This window comes from Esox lucius, chromosome 4, assembly GCF_011004845.1.
Source record: "Esox lucius isolate fEsoLuc1 chromosome 4, fEsoLuc1.pri, whole genome shotgun sequence".
NCBI classification, from domain to species: Eukaryota; Metazoa; Chordata; class Actinopteri; order Esociformes; family Esocidae; genus Esox; species Esox lucius.
In genome coordinates, this window is record NC_047572.1 from 20,139,192 (window position 1) to 20,155,663 (window position 16,472).

A 16,472-nucleotide genomic window follows, 5' to 3' on the forward strand; every position below is an offset into this window, starting at 1 on the left:
CACAGCATTACCCGTAAGGGATCCAGGCAATCACAAAACAGTTTTTATGCCACTGAGCTGTTTAATGATATATTTGAAACATAATTGGCATGACTAACCATAAGCTCAATGTGTTTGTTATCTAGAGTTCATAATGCAGACTACTACATGCAAGAAGCCAAGAAACTGAAGCACAAAGCAGATGCACTGGTAAGCTTCTGTTTTACCAGTCTTATCCCATAAGAGCACCTCTAAATGAATTAAAAGCATTTAAACAGCAATTAATTTGGTAAAGAATATATTACACATACTAAATTGTTCTTACTATTTAGATTTTATTTTGTCTGAGCAAGCAGCAGCTTTGACCGAGCTAATTAGATAAGTATTCATGCTGCATAGCTCTTAATAACACACTGGTCTTAGCTGAGGTATGCTGCTAAGTGCACAGAGGAGAGTGAAGAGCCCGAGTTAAGACCTGTAGTCTTTCCTAAGTTTGACTGTGGGATCGGTCACAGACAGGGGAGCTTTTACACACCTCTTTGATGTCCTCAAAGAGGGGCTTGGGCCCAGGCGGCGGTCGTGATTTACCAACACACTTATAGGGCCCTAATAATTGGATTCCAGCAATTATCTCCCCAGACATTGTCCTTTATCGAAAGTTACATCCACTTGGCAATAAATCTGATCTGCGAGGTAAAGCCAGCCATGAATACAAAGTGAAGGGAATTGATTGCCCATGTTACATGACTGTAATCGTTGAGCTGTAATGAATCTTCCACTGGCCCGGTCGGGCATGTGGTAAAAGGGGCTTAGTTGAAATGGATAGAACCAACTCAAGAGGTGCTTTCAGTGGAGAGTGGTGTATAAATCTATTTTATTATAAACTTGTCTGCTATTATGATGATGCCTATTTTTTGTTGTTGGCACTTTATTTGTATTTTGGGTCTATGTGCCTTTGTATTTTTATGAACGTGTTTGAGAAAATTACAAGGACCAAAAGAATGATCTGTTCCCCAAACGTTAATGTGAATTTTTTTATTGAGCTTCTGGTTAAATCCGTTAATTCTCTGTCACAAACTTTTTTAAGATTTGGAAAATAATGCCACATGAGGAGAATATTTTGTGGGCGTGCGGTGCTGTGACTCTGGTGCAGCTCTGATTTGATGTCCCCAATCGCGTCCTCCACAGATGGACAAGTTTGGCAAAGCTGTTAACTACGCCGACGGCGCGCTGTCATTCATCGAGTGCGGCAATGCCATGGAGCGGGACCCTCTCGAGGCCAAGTCTCCGTACACCATGTACTCCGAGACCGTTGAACTCATAAGGTTGGTGTCCGCCCCACACTCCCCGTACTCAGGCCGGCTATCCCCAACTGGCCCCCGGTGAAAATGAGCATCATTATGTCTAGAGCTGCTCCAGTCTACCCCACAAGTCAAGGCAATTAGCGGCCCTCATTTTATTAATGGCGGCGAAAATGAAAATAGATGGACCTTGTAGCTCATCATACTACCCAGGGATTCGTGCGCCGCTGATTGAAATCGTATCTTCAGAAACTGTTAAGGGCAGAAAACGACACAAGGCCGGCCGTTAATTCTGAAAAGGAAGAGAATGTGAATGTGATCTGTTTTTATCTGTCCTGCTTTCGAAGGTACGCCATGAGGTTAAAGAACTTCACGAGTCACTCAGCAACGGTAGCTGAAAAGAAATTAGCTGTATTGTGGTGAGTTTTCCCTCTGCTCTGCAGTGTTCTCATGTAAAATGTGTATGTGCGTCTGAGTGATGAGACCCATCATTGCTCTAATGGATGTGAGGACGGACTTGAAGCTCTAGCCTGTGTGGGTGTTTGGGTTCATTCCAAAAAATCCAACAGGCTTTTAGATGCTAAATCCGCCGTTTCACTCAAACACTATTTAAATCTCCACTCAGCCATCACACCCCGACAATCGGATGTATCTTGAAGGGAGCTTTAAAACACTGCTAAAGCACTTAATCAGCTTAAAGTGGATCATTATTCTTGTATTTCATTAAACTATTAGGGGATAATGAAAGATTTCCTGGCGGCAAGCACAGCCTATAAACATATACTGTACAGCACAGTGTTACTGAGGAGATGAAGGGAAAGTATATGCACCCTGTCATATGGATTGTATAATCTGAGCAGAATGTTATGCTTCGGCTCTCAGTCATAGCAGTGTAGACAGTGATGGGTGTAGGCGTTGGACTGCCAGGCCGTATTTCCAGTCTTAGTACTGTATACTGTTCAGACATCATTAGCGATTAAATTCAAATATATCACAATGGCAGACATTATCCATCCATGTATAATTCGTTTTAGATGGCGTGTGTGCGTGTGTGTGTGCGTGCGTGGGTGTGTGTGTGTGTGTGTGTGGGGGGGAGGGGGGGTTGCGTGAGGTGCGTGCAACCTTTGCTGGCATGTTTTTCATGAGTTTTGTATGACTTATTAATGCCGCAGTACTACTGTCATGCCACGGGGCGATGCATATGTCCCAAGCATCTGCTGTCTGGCCATCCTCACACACTGTGGAAAGGTCACTCGCACCATGGCATTGGGGCTGGATCAGCAGGAAGGTTGCTGGGAAATTATTATTAGGCTAAAGCCTTGCCTACTTTTATTTTCAGATCCATTGCGTGTGTAAAGTTTCTATATGTAAAATGACTGCGTAGGAACACTTTATGTAATTATTTTTATAATGTTTTCATTTACGTTCCATGTCCGTAAGTGATATGCAGATTGTTTTGTTGACAATGCTGGATGTACTGTGTTACGTCCTGTATTTTTGTAATAATATTATGCTTGTCTCCATAGCAATCGCTGTTTATCCCTCCTGTACTTAAGAATGTTCAAACTGAAGAAGGATCATGCAGTAAAGTATTCCCGTTCCCTAATGGAGTATTTCAAGGTAACCCTAAACCCAACTACGAATATAAAGAGTTATAATTCTAGAAGATAGAAAGCTTAGTAGGTGCTGAAGCCAATTTTTTATTATGTTGCATATTGTTCCAGAGTTGCTGTTTGCGTTGCAGTGATGGAGTCTAGGTTGAGGGATGTGGGTGTATTGTAGTGTTGCTAAATGTCAAGTTCTCACAAACTTCTTCCATTTCAGAACTCAGCGAAAAGTTCCCAAGCACCTTCGCCATGGGGAGCCAATGGAAAGTGAGTAACATTTTACTTCAGTCACCCCGTAATGCGCCACAATGCTTCTTTATATGAAATCTCTCCCAGAATGGAACAATCTTAGTGCCTACCCCTGGCCAAGCAACAAGCTAATCCTCTCAGATTGGGACTGCTTTGTTCAGACAGGCCGAGGTAGACAGAGCCTTTGTCACTGTGACTTCCAGGTTCACACTGCAGGGATGAGATGAGCTCACTGCTTCACTGTTCTCTTGGATCCTCCATGGTAACGGAACCTAGTTGATCCATCCTTGTGTGTTTGGATTTAGATTTGTAGCCTACTGTGGGGCTCGTCAGTGTCTGGCGGTGGGCAGTGTGCCATCCTCAGTGTGTGACTTAGAGCTCCTTGAGCCTGTCTGTTCCAGGGCTGGGAGCTAGCCCTCAGCCACAACACTGACCAGGCCTGCTGTTCTGCTGTAAGAGGAGCTGTCAGAAGCAATTAGCCTCAGATCCTACGGCTACTAGGGCTCCTGGATCCACCTTCGGTTCACCACGGTCATGTTAGCCACAAACTGGCCTCCTTAATCCTCGTCTGTAAGCTCTGCAACCTGCTGTAACTGTAATCAACGTTATATTCCACTCGGCTCTGGTCCCCTGTCTCACAGTTTGTTTGTTCTGTCCTTGACAATCATGAATCTTTTATTCCCTATTTCCTAACATCCCCCCTCCGATCCTCCCCCTTCAGGGTTTGTGTATTTCAGCAAAAGACTCAAACGGCTAGAGAGAGGGAAAGAGCGCTGAGAGAGGTTAGCTGTTGACAGGGAACATAATTTAACTTCACAGGGCGAGCGCGTTTCAGTTTAATGCTGAATTACAGGACCTGGAGTCTGATTGTTTGGATTTGGAACTAAAAGCCGAATATGTCCTCTGATTGATGGCTCAGGCCAGTTGACAGAAAATCAAGCCATGATTGTGAAGCTGAGAAAGCCTTCTATGCTGTTCATACAGTTGAAATCAGCATTAGTGATTAAGCCTGACAAAGGGTTGTTAAATGTGACACAAGAGCATGTATTGGCTAAATGTAAACCAACAGTTCAAATTTCCCTGATCCGTCTTTGAGCTCCCTGAGTCAGAGAGCTAAGAGGGAAAAACCTCTCAGAAGGTAAAACTGCTCAGTGTAATCTCACTTTACTTCCTGTATATGGTACACGTTAACGGTTTATTTGTAGTCCTATAAACAGAGACATTAATAACTTATGGCATTTCCATGAATTCCTTTCCTTGTAGTATGTATATACACTATCACTTGTTCTCTATTTCCATGAGTAGCTGTTTTAGATTTCTAAAAGTTGGTGTCCAATGGTTGTACCGTAAATTCTCTGGTGGTGTTTTGACCTTTCCCCCTGGAATCTCTGAACTGCGACTCTGGTTTTGTGTGTCCGTCATGCCAGGAGCACCGGCACTCCATCACCGCTGTCTCTGAGTCCCTCGCCAGTGAGTTCGGTCAGCAGCAGTACCGGCCCCGCGGGCTCCGCGCCGTCCGGCAACGTGGCCATCCCCCAGCGCATCCACCATATGGCCGCCAGCCACGTCAACATCACCAACAACATCCTCCGCAGCTACGAGCACTGGGACACGGCCGAGAAGTTGGCCGCGGAGAGCCAAGGTACTGGAGACCGGACGTATAGCAGCGCCGGCTCTCTCTCTGTTTTAGAACAGGATGTTTGGATCGGAGATGGCAGTCAGCGACGGATTTTGTGCCTTAGCAAAATAAACTCTAGTTTTCCGGTTAGGTTGGTGAAGTTGCAGTAATACAGCGTGGGGCTCAGTCTTTTGTTTGTGTGGTGTATGTTATATCTGGCCTGGTACATTCATTTCCATTTGTTTCTTCTTGTATATAGTAAATTGTATCTAATTGATATGGGCTAATGCACTCTAGACTTTTGTGCCGATGTGAAGAATAGATGAGCACTACCCATTTACTGTCATTAGTGAGTGAATGAGTGGACCAGAGAGGCACCAGGAGAGATGTGGAGGAGACCACCCTCTAAATGTGTGTGGAGGGTTTGATGTGTGGTTCCTCTGTCGTTTCCCAGCCGTTATCTGAGCCTAGCTGATTAAAGGGGCCGGTTAGGTGGTTGTGTGGAGCAAGAGCTCTTTCTCTCGCATCCTCAGAAGTACCCCATTAGAAGTTGATCTGACCCACCCACCAACTCTCCTCCTCTTTGTCGACACTCATAATGGGCTCAATTAGAGCCTGTTGGATGGTGTTTTGGGTGGAAATGGGACAGGAATTGGCAGGTTATGACACAGAGCGCTGGGGGATAAAATGGGGCCTGACATCTGCTCAGTGGCAGCATTTACACGTGTTCGCACAGCACTGTCCTGTCAATGAAAGTCAACTCATGTATATGCAAACGTTTTTTGATGGTATTTAATCGAGTATGTGCAAGTAAAGGCACCCGCTGCAATGACAAGTATAACACAATATCCAAAAGATAGGATGAAAAAGGAAGGGTTAGCGATAGAAGGAGGGAAAGGAGAAAATATAACAACATATCTGTTTTTGTTGCTTTGTCATCTATTTAATAATTGACATGTTAATTGAAACTGCCCAGAGTTCGGTATTGGCCCATTATATCACCACTAAGAGTACGTCTCTGAGCCACAAATCACGAGCAGAAAACAGAACCCAGCATATTGTTTCAGCTTGACGCCAAGACTTACCTCCACAGAGAATGTGGCTGCTTTCACTGATTACAACGACACCAAACCTCCCGCCTCCGCAGCATCAGTGCGACGCTGGACACTTGGCAAGCCGATGCAGTTCCAGCCTAAATCCTGGGTGGAGCTTTCAGCACAGCTGTGTCACTTTCAGAACTGAGCCGTCGGAACGCTCAGTTCGTCCAATGTGCTGTCGATAAATGTGACCCTGTGTTACGCTTTTACTCCTGCCTGCGCCCATCTAACGCCTAGAAACTCACCCGTTCTTCTTTTTTGCTCCTTCTCCATAGAGTTCTTTCAGGAGCTGGACTCAATGATGGAACCGTTGAGCCAACACAGCACCATGGCTGAACTGGTGCACTACATTCGCCAAGGGCTGCACTGGCTACGGATAGAGGCCCACTTGTTATAGTGCTGCAGGAACTGGAATGAAACTGTCCGCCATTGTGTACGTCTGTCTCACACCTCCATCACTACCTCTACCAGCCAGCATCGCCCAGCGTCTCCAGACACCTGATACACCCCCCCCCCGCCAAAAGATCACCACTCACTGTCTTCATGCCAGACAGCCAGCCCTACAACCGTCAAGAGATCCTCGTGATGAGGCCGTCATCAGCGCTACTACAGTCTTTCTCTCTGCTCCCGCTACACAAGGTTAACATTTCCGTCGGATGTGGAGAGAAAACTGTGACACCCCGAACCCCAGCGCGATTGAAAGGGAAGTCCCTTTTAAGACCTGTGGAATGTTCCTAAAGTGTTGCCACTAGAAGAGCGTGATATGCGGTGCGGTGCCATATGGTTGCTGTCCTGTGATTTCCCTGTTGTTTGTATTGATCAGACAAGCCACTGAGGGCCTCTTAGAACGCATTGCTCTCCATTCCAATGGGAACATACCTCATGAATTGGGCATACGTGCTATCAACTCTTCACACGCTTAGTTTTTGCTCATGCCTTGATGACCTGACCAGTTTGATTTATACTCCATCAGAACTCCGTCTCCTGTCATATGATATACAGTAACAGTTAGCTAATTTTCCACACATTAGTCACACTGGAACAGATAATTTAAATAATTTCCTAACTTGTTGCTCAGTGCAAATTTACAATGAATAATTAAATCAGATTTACCACCTCAAGCAATTTCTTTAGTTTTGAGGGACATAATAACATAATGTCATCTATAGCAGATCTTATAACAACAGATCTGGTGGTTGGTGATGTCTTTGTGTTTGTTATTTGGTAAATGTTGTTTTTGCGCCTACAATAATAAGAGGCTGTATTTATTCCAAATCTGCACTGAGGGATCAGGGGAGAGACGCACCAACTGAGACTGTGTTTAAATAAATATCAATCATGCAATCACTGTTAAAGCACCATTACCAATAATGTATGTCAGAATGAGTCCTTGGACGCTTCGGAGGATCTTCGTATTATCTTTTTAATGTCTACAATTACTGCTGTGTTCTGTATCGCAACTCCTTTGATATTAAATGTTGGTTCAGTTGTGCATGTCCACGCAGGGATGTAGTGTTAAAGCATTATCCATGGCATTATCCATAGCATTATCCATGGCATTATCCTTCCGTGTTCTGTGCATAGTGGTACATTCGATTGTTCATATATTTAAACACGGCTTGAAAGACGTACTGTTTTGCCATCCTTATGAGAGACGGGTTGTTTTCCATCGGAGGCTGTACATTATTTGTGTTGTTTTTTGGATGTGATGTGAGAGAATGGGCTGTAGCAAAGAACGTGTGGTGTACTGGTTCCAGGTGGTTTTGGGGGTGGATTCGCCATTGCTGGGTGTCTGTCGTTCTCTTCTCTCTTTCAGTTCTCTTCCTATCTCTCTCTCACCTTATCACCATTTCTGAATGTGTATGAGAGACAATGCGGATGTGTGTGAAATATGATTTTCACTATGATAAAACAAAGTGCCTCTGTATCCAGTGGAAATGATTAAGAGTCTATATTTAACAAGAATGAATCTAAAGGATTTTTTTCATACCATATTGGTATATTAGATTTTTTTTCCACAGTTTATTCATGTACTTTTTACTGGCAATTATGACACCAGGTTTGGCTTTACAATTGCTAATGTGTGACTTACATGTATCAAATTTCAAACTCAGTTACTGTTTTGATGAAGGTGAACAGGCTATTCAGACACTTAAACATGAAAATGCTTAACGTGACTTACTATAATTACCTAGAATTAATAGATAAACACTCTTCAACCCATTCACAGCAATAGCTGGATGATACAACTAATTGTTTTCATTATCTTGTTGCTAAAAACAAGGGCATATTTAAAAGAGAAAACCACTTAACATTCACTGTCTCTGGCATTTAGAGGTTTGATTGGTGACCAGCGTATAAAATGTTTGGAATTGTTATCTGTTGATTTTAGGTAATAAGCCTACAGCGCTTTGGAATGTCCTGAGAAAAGCCTGAACAAATTACAGACAAAAAAATTAACTGGATTTTAAAAATCACTTGATGTTTATCATTTAACTTTTTTATTAATGGTTTATGTCGATCAGTGTTTTATGTGAGAGTCGTGTAGCTAATTGTAACTTCACAACAGCGTTCATTCAATTCCAAATCTACTTAAAGCTGTAGGAGACCACTGCATGTGGTCATAGCAATATTTACACCAGTCTTAATGTAACTCAATGAATCGAAAAATATGAAAGAGAACCCAACAACTTCATCTTTCTTTGTACTGTATCTTAAGTGCATTTTTTTCATTTGGCCTTTTGCAAAACCTGTGATAAAATCTCATAACCATTAGTTAGTGGTGTGTTTAGGAAAAATAGAATGTGCAATTAATTTTTTCAGCCGTTAGATCACATTTTCTCCTCCAGTCCCAAGTCGGCAACTGTTTTTGCCTTTATGAGAAAAGCACTTGGTCCATTTCCAGTGGCTTTTCCCAGCTGTTCTTGTTAATGCTAGAGATAGGCCATTCTGTCAGGGAAATCTGTGGCCCTTTGGCAGCTAGTCAACAGAACCAAACAGGACTGGCACTCAGTGCCCCCCCACCCCCCTTTTCATTTCTCTCTTTTCTTTTTCTCTTCATACTGTCTCTCTTTCCTCGTTCTTTCTCTCACCCCTTCTCTTCTGTCTCTCTAATCCACCGTCTGATACAAACAACCAGCTCTATACTCAGCGGTACCCATCTGGCACGAACGAGGAGCAGCTAATGTCTTGCAGTCACTCCACAATGAGGAAAGGCTGATCAAATTGGCTTATATCCATTGGGGAGAACATCATTTTAGTTTTAGTTTTAAATATACAGTTTCATGTCAAAAGAAGGAAATTGGGAAACATTGAATGAGGTGCCGCCTGGACTGGCAGTGTTACCAAGTCAATGTATGGTGTGACTTAGTCCGATGCTTGGTAAAACCAGGTCATGATGACGAATCAGGAAGGAACTACTCATTAAATGAGTCCCTAATTGGCTTGATTATATATTGCTGCTACAAATTTTGATATCTCTTAAATAGATTTATGAATTACAGAAATGTTCATTTTGAAATGAGCATTGCAGAGTAAACAAAAATATGATATCCTAGCTAGAGTAGTTACATTTGAGTAGTTACATTACAGTTTTCTCGGTTGAAACCTGAACAGTATTTATTCCTTTCAGACGCAGCATCTATAAGAGTTGTGCCCTGATGCAGTGTTAATATTCAACAGATGTTTTCCTCACTTCACTGTAATTAGCTTCAATGCCAACCAATCCAGCTCATCTAAGGCATAGGGAGGTGGGGTGTCGCACCATTTACCCAACCAATTCTGCTATCAAACTCCTTATTCATTTACAAATTGAAGAAATCCGAAAGACTATCAACACTATTATTGTGTAATAAATTGTTGTATATTTATCATGTTATTATTAATCATAATTTATTTTAAAGCTGCTTTTATTTCGTCTGGAATTAGGACAAGCTTGACTGCGCTGTCAGTCCATCTTGTATCCTGTTCCATTGATCCACTACAATGAAAACATCAGAAAAACCATTGTCTCCAATTAATATTGTCCCAGCTGGAATCATTCTGATTGCAAATGGAGCTCTGTAAATAACACTTAGTTTGCACAAAGCACCACACTATGTTGGTCAATTAACAACCATATGACTCGATGCTAAAACAAATTCAGTGGATATTGTGTCCTATTTAATATGAATGATACAACTAGGACTGATCTCTCATTACCCATAAACATATAAATGAGTAAAGTCAATAAATTATAGACTGGACATCTGAAATGTTATTCCCATTAGCAGAATAATTTAGTATAATTTGTTTTTTAATCGAGTTTGCTTGTATTTGTGCCTGCAAACCATTCCCAGTGACTCTTTGTTACTAACAATCATGTATTTTGACTTTCAGTTCACCACAAATGGCTGTTATGCAAATTGAACAACAGATGGTATATGTAGCTTTCATTCAACTATATTTCCAACCCTTCCTTCAGCTTGTTGGTCTTAAAGCAGTGAAGCAGACATGCTTTAGGGAAAATGAAGAACAATTATACATACATCCTTTTGCTGTTTATATGTATCTGTACAGAATGACGAGGTGCTTTATGGTTTATTTCTTTCTGTGTAAAGGATTGTACCATATGGAATATATAGACTGCCCAAAGCTGACAATAAAGCATTGAAAATCCATTGCCTTGACAAGTGTATTGCAGATCTGTGACATCTCACCACCCCATAACCTTTGACCTTTTGGTAGTCTGTTCTGTGTGACCTTGGCGTTTCAGTCATTCCAATATCACCTGGAGTGGCATTTCTTTGTATCATGTTCCACTTCCTTTTGTAAAAGAAAGACAATGAGATTATATAAACTAATGTACAGTTTCAGTCAACAGCAGTTGAAAAAAAAGGTTTGTTACAGAAAAAAGGCATTTACTTTTCATGGCTGTGCTTCGTACTGAAGAAAATAAAACAACAATTTACAGCCATTTATATATCAAGTGGGATAAACATTTAAAGGAAAATCCTGTGCTTTTGATACAATTCTATTTCTGAAAATATTATTGAAAATCTGTAACGTTATGATGTTGCAGATGGCCAAATTTATTGTGAAAAATAAAGCAATTTCCCAAAGATCAATTCCCTATGTTTAAGTCTTAGAGATAAAACTGTAAACTGTTTTTCAGATCTGGAACAATCACTGTCAGTTCTGGCAACATTTCAGTCAGATCCATTTAACTGTGAAATGCAACATTGATACAATAATATAAATCTTTCACAGTGTGACAAAAGCAATGAATTTGTTAAACCTTGAGCAATGTTGATAGCCATAAATTAGCCTAATGACATATTGTTCCTCGAGGCTCAAGCTTTATATAAATGCTTAAATGCTACCTATTCCCTATGATGTTGGTCAGACATCAGGGAAAAACAGGGTTACCATTCCAAGTAAACAGCCTTTTCTCTTACTGAAATTTTGTTGACAGTTTAAAGATGGAAAATGTTGTAAACAGAAAATGCAAAGACAATAGTTGTCTTGGTTCAGGCATGCTGTAGTTTTTAGTTTATTCATTTTTGTACAGAGCAGGGTAACTGTTATGCTATGGATTTATTAATGTATAGTTGTACGGATTCTTTAAAAATGCGTTATGTATCAAAGAGACGTCCTGCCTGTTAGCTTTGTATTTCAAATGTGTTGCACAAGTTCTGCCATTTTTTATTATTATTTTTGCCTATTGTATGGTTATTTTATAATAAAATTGTTATATGTAATGATCAAAAATTGAAATGATAGTTATGTTGTTTTTAAATGTTTAATGTCTCTGTAAAAAAAAAGAAATGTAATAAAAATGGTATGAACCAGTGAAATTGTTGCTCTCCTATTACGTAATTACATTCCATGTAGCTGTGTGTAATGATTTTACATTTTAGTTTCACTATTTCTTCATTGCTTTACTTCATTACTTCTACAACTTCTAATGCATGTCCCAGGACACCAACAATGAACACGCCAGCATCTGCTCAACAATTAGCTGTCTTACAGCAGTTATACCACTGCATATCCCTTTAATAAGGTATTAGGTAACAGTTACAGCATAACTGATTGAATATGGGTCATCACTGATGTATGTAATAAGATGTGTCATTTGTTCCCTAAATCAATTAGTTAGTAATGTATTTAACCACATAGTGTGTAATCTGTTAAACAATAAAACATTGTTTAACCTCACGGCATGAGGATCTAGTGGTCAATATCGCTGAGCCAATAAACAATATGTTACAGGTTTTAATCCCATTGCCGATATGATAAAATACAATTTGGAGTGTTTTTAAGGAAGGCACTTAACCCTCATTTCTAAGTCACTCTGAATACGGGTGTCTGTTAGATGATGGAAATGTATGAAATAAGAGGGAAACACTCGTTCAACAGTAGAGTGAGATGGTACAGAAAAAGACCAGTCATGATAGTCCAATGAGACCATCACTAATACAACATGAATACGCCGTCATCTCCCGCCAATAAATGCCATCATCAGGTTCAGGAAAATGAACAGTATGATTTGGTGTATTCAAAAAGGTATATTCAGCTCACACATTCACATTCTCTCTGTTTGATAAATCCCCTGTAATTGACAGAATTACACCGGTTCTCATCTGCATTAGCCTGTAGTGGTTTCTGGTCTTTGTCAAAGTGCATTCTTTTGTAACAAATGGCTTCTTATTTATTCGTCAAAAGGACAATTTGTGAGCTCCAGAAAGTAATACATTAATCAGGATGTTGATGCATTGGAAGCCACTTTAAGGCAGGGCTTCTTGAAAATGCTTTATAATGCCGCATTGAAGTCTTCTTTATGTGGAGACAGGATTTCCACCTGCTAAATAATTTTTCCAAATGATGTGTCAAAATTGCTTTTATTTACTGACTGTTCGCATTTCATTTGGCTGTGGCACTGAGCCAGCTTTCTGACAGATAAGATGTATTGATTTAATTGACTAAGGTAACCATGCAATAAAATCCTCTCAAAGATACATTTTCATGGCATTGCACAACGCAACGGTCATTTTTCAACTTCTACAGCTTTTTTCTCTCCAGGATACCATAGCAAATTCATAAGTCAAAGCATCTCATTAATGTGTTAGCTCAAATCATTTGTGAAGTGGAGTCAGTGATTTTTAGGAGGCTACATGTTAAATGGCATGTTGAGTGTCAAATTGGGCTGCTTAACAAAATTGCACTCCAACTAAATATTGGTCTGTAGATATTATTAATCTAAAATAACCCATTATTATTTCATATGAAAAATGGCACATTTTAAGCTGTATGTGTAAAATGTGATGCCATTTTTTGTCATCAGTGTGTACTGTATTTTTAAAATACCTCAATAGATCCTAAACTTGTTGTGTATTGGTTATATGGATTAAGAAAAATCCTGATAATATATTTTCAAAGCAGTGGTTTAAAAAGATTGCCTTCCTTAAACTATTCATTTGTTAAAAGCAGGGATGGGAGATTTCCTATTTACAGTCGTTTGCAGCGCAGCGGTGCTGACTTGAATGCGTAGAGCACTTAATTGAATGATTCTTGATTAAACTCTGTGCATGGTGAGAACAGCACATCACATTGCACTGCTCTGTAATTTGCTTACTTGTTAGATTCCACCTGCTTTAGATGCACAGACGACACCACTTCATTTATTAAATCTTGGTTTCACATGAAGTTCATTGACAGAAAATCAGTATGTTTGTCAAGTCATTCTCTATCTAAGTGTTATTGTCTAAAGTAGTTATCCCAATTGGATCAAGTTATATTTTGCCCAAATCTTTTGAGAAGCGACTACAACTGTGTAAAAATGTTATCCCAACTCCTCCATTCACCATGAAACCCTGTCATTCACCTGCTCAGTCATGTGAAATAAAACAATTGATTTATAAATAGTGGAATATTGATAAGCAAGAAAGCATCACTCAGTGAGCTTTCATCTGACAGATTATTCCTCTGCCATTATGATGATCTTCCACCAAAAGGTTTCTGATGGAATATTCCCTTGACATTTCAGGGGTTTTACACATGAGTGAGACATAATAGTGTTTTTCTTGCTCTCTATACCCTGTCTTTTCAAGATTTCTGGGCGCTTTGGTCACATGGACATTTTCCAAAGATACTTAATGAGGTGAGCACTTTGACACTGAGCACATGTGCCCTCTAGCCCAGCTGCATTTAATATTCTGTCATGGTCCAACGAAAAAGAAACATTCGCATTCAAGGGGTTAGACATATAGTCATGGTAATCTCCATTATTGAATGTAAATGTAGTTCATGTAATTGTCCTGATGGAATACCATCCAAACAGTAGAGATGTATTCTGTATACACTGTGATACTACATTTTCAGACATCCATTGTATGAACTACTAGCCTCATCAAAAATGAAAAGCTACCGAGAATTCATAATTCAAAGAAGCCTGAGATGGTTGTTTAGCTGTGGATTCGGAGTCTTTTTATATAAAGGGCATTTCAGAAGGAATACCCCCATGCTGATGTGTGCCCTGTGGAATGGTGAGTGTTCTGTTGGTTGACATGTGGAGCAGCCCTGTGGGGCACGGATCGTCAGTCCATGTTAGCAGGAAGTATTTCCATGTGGGCCAGTGACAGTGTGTCTGTCAGGAACAGCCTCGGTCATCATAGATCAATGCACCCAGGCAGCCCCCACTCTCGGATGTGGCAATAGTCTGTTTCTTATTACACCCGGCACTTGACAAAGAACAGCTTTCTCCCCCCAAGAAATCACAGTCGCTCTATTTTTTACTATCTGTTGGGCTTCCCAAGGTTATAATAAGAATTTATTTTCTCTTTCCCCTGGCAGATTGGAGAGCCTGTGATGATGTATGAGCCATTGGCCATTATTTATTTGCCAAACTATTCCAGATGTGGAGCCATCATTTGTCTACCAAAAAATCAAACCTGCCGCCTGCCCTCTTCTGTGACCCCTCGGAAGCAGGCAGCAGGCATTAGAAGACCCCCTCACCGACATGCCAATACCCCCATACACTAGACCACTGATAGCCTCTACTCCTTTAACATGACTCTGTGCATGCAGCTTAGACCGGTTGAGACATTTTGTTTCAGTTTTCCACTGTCATTATTCAAAATTACATTTTTATGGTCTTGATAGTGCATTCATCGTAAAGTGTGGTGTCTCTTTTGTGTTCTACAGTTTCCACTTTCTGGAAATCAAAAGGTAGGTACATTTCATTTTGGGACTACTAAGCATATGGGTTGGGTTACCAAAGATGCAGAAGCAGTTTCTCTCCTGGTTATGTGAGATAGAGCGACATACATTGTAATGTTTAATGTATCCTGCCGCTATGGGACACAGAGCAGAGCGTACCTCCACACCTGTCCTATCATCAGTGTCTGTCAGTGCAGTGTCAGGCCCCATAACTCCAGTCCTAGCCTCATGTCCACAGCCTGGCGAAACCCGGGCCATAAACCTAATGTTAACCCTAATCTTACTTTCAGTGGAGAGGAACAACAAAATACTTAACTCTCTATTCTGGCAGTCTGGGACGGTGAACCCTGTTCCCTGGCACTCAGCACAGTTTAACACTGCTACACCAGACAGCCGAGATAAAGCGGTAATAGATAGACCATGTCAACAACAAAGGAAGGCTGACAGTAGTTGAACTCTTGAGGGTTGAACGGCTGATTGGACTGAGTTGCTACAAAATCACAGAAGGGACGTGCACACATAATGTATTCATATTTGTGTAAGTGAATTGAAAAATACATAACTTTTTTTTTTAAAGCAAATAGTTTAGTGTTCTCTTACAAGCATGTTTGCATTCTCACAGAAGACGTTTGCTATTATGAATAAATATTGCTTACTCTGTGAGTTTGTGGTATTCACCTCTTGACTTGACTTACTTATTATTTATCCTAGCTCACAATCAATGATATTAGTAGTGGATGTTAGCTGGAGCCAAAAAACATTTTGTTTTGCTTTCAACTTAACATTTTAGCTAGATTAATTACCATGACAACAATATCGACATCAAGGAACAACCTTGCAATTACATACAAGACCGGACAATACATTTGGAAGGTGTGTTGAAACAATTAGCTAGCATGATTAGCTTGTGTTATGTTGTCTGCCAGTCTCAGTGTCAACTGTCTATGAGTTCCAGGTATTGCAGGTGCGTATCTATTCTTTCTACTAGCATGAGTCCGCCACGTCTATATGAGTTACTGAAGTGGCTGAGGAGTAATGGTGGTGAGGGGAAGTTTACTTTACTGGAGCACAGATTGGAGCGCAACGTTACAGCAGCTGATACAACTATGTATCTTATATTGTATAGTGTAACTAGTACATGCACATATACTAGATGAACAAAACAATTTATAAGATTTAATTTATTTGATTTTTACATTTACATTTGTCATTTAGCCTACACTTATCCAGAACAACATAACAGCATTCATCTTAAGAAGTAACTGCACAACCCAATAGCAGTACCCAATTGTATGTCTTGCTCAATGAAGTAGCTATCAGCAAAAATTACTTAACCTCTTAACCACTAAGAAATGTCAGCTTTTCCTTTCCTATTTGGAACACTCAGCACCATAATATGTCACATTCTAGATTGTGCCTTCAATGC

At 40.5% G+C, this 16,472-nt stretch overlaps 1 protein-coding gene across 4 annotated transcripts in view; it reads left to right on the forward strand.

The window, feature by feature from the left end:
- Window positions 1-11,676, forward strand: part of aff2 (AF4/FMR2 family, member 2) — a 176,930-nt gene extending 165,254 nt beyond the window's left edge. For all 4 annotated transcript variants that reach the window (XM_010899611.4, XM_020046169.3, XM_020046171.3 and 1 more), the window contains 7 exons: window positions 126-189; window positions 1,168-1,304; window positions 1,628-1,699; window positions 2,807-2,900; window positions 3,105-3,154; window positions 4,564-4,778; window positions 6,127-11,676. In XM_010899611.4, the coding sequence (XP_010897913.1) occupies window positions 126-189; window positions 1,168-1,304; window positions 1,628-1,699; window positions 2,807-2,900; window positions 3,105-3,154; window positions 4,564-4,778; window positions 6,127-6,248 (754 nt within the window). In that variant the 3' untranslated portion in view covers window positions 6,249-11,676. The remainder of the gene's footprint in view (window positions 1-125; window positions 190-1,167; window positions 1,305-1,627; window positions 1,700-2,806; window positions 2,901-3,104; window positions 3,155-4,563; window positions 4,779-6,126) is intronic.
- Window positions 11,677-16,472: the final 4,796 nt, after the last annotated feature.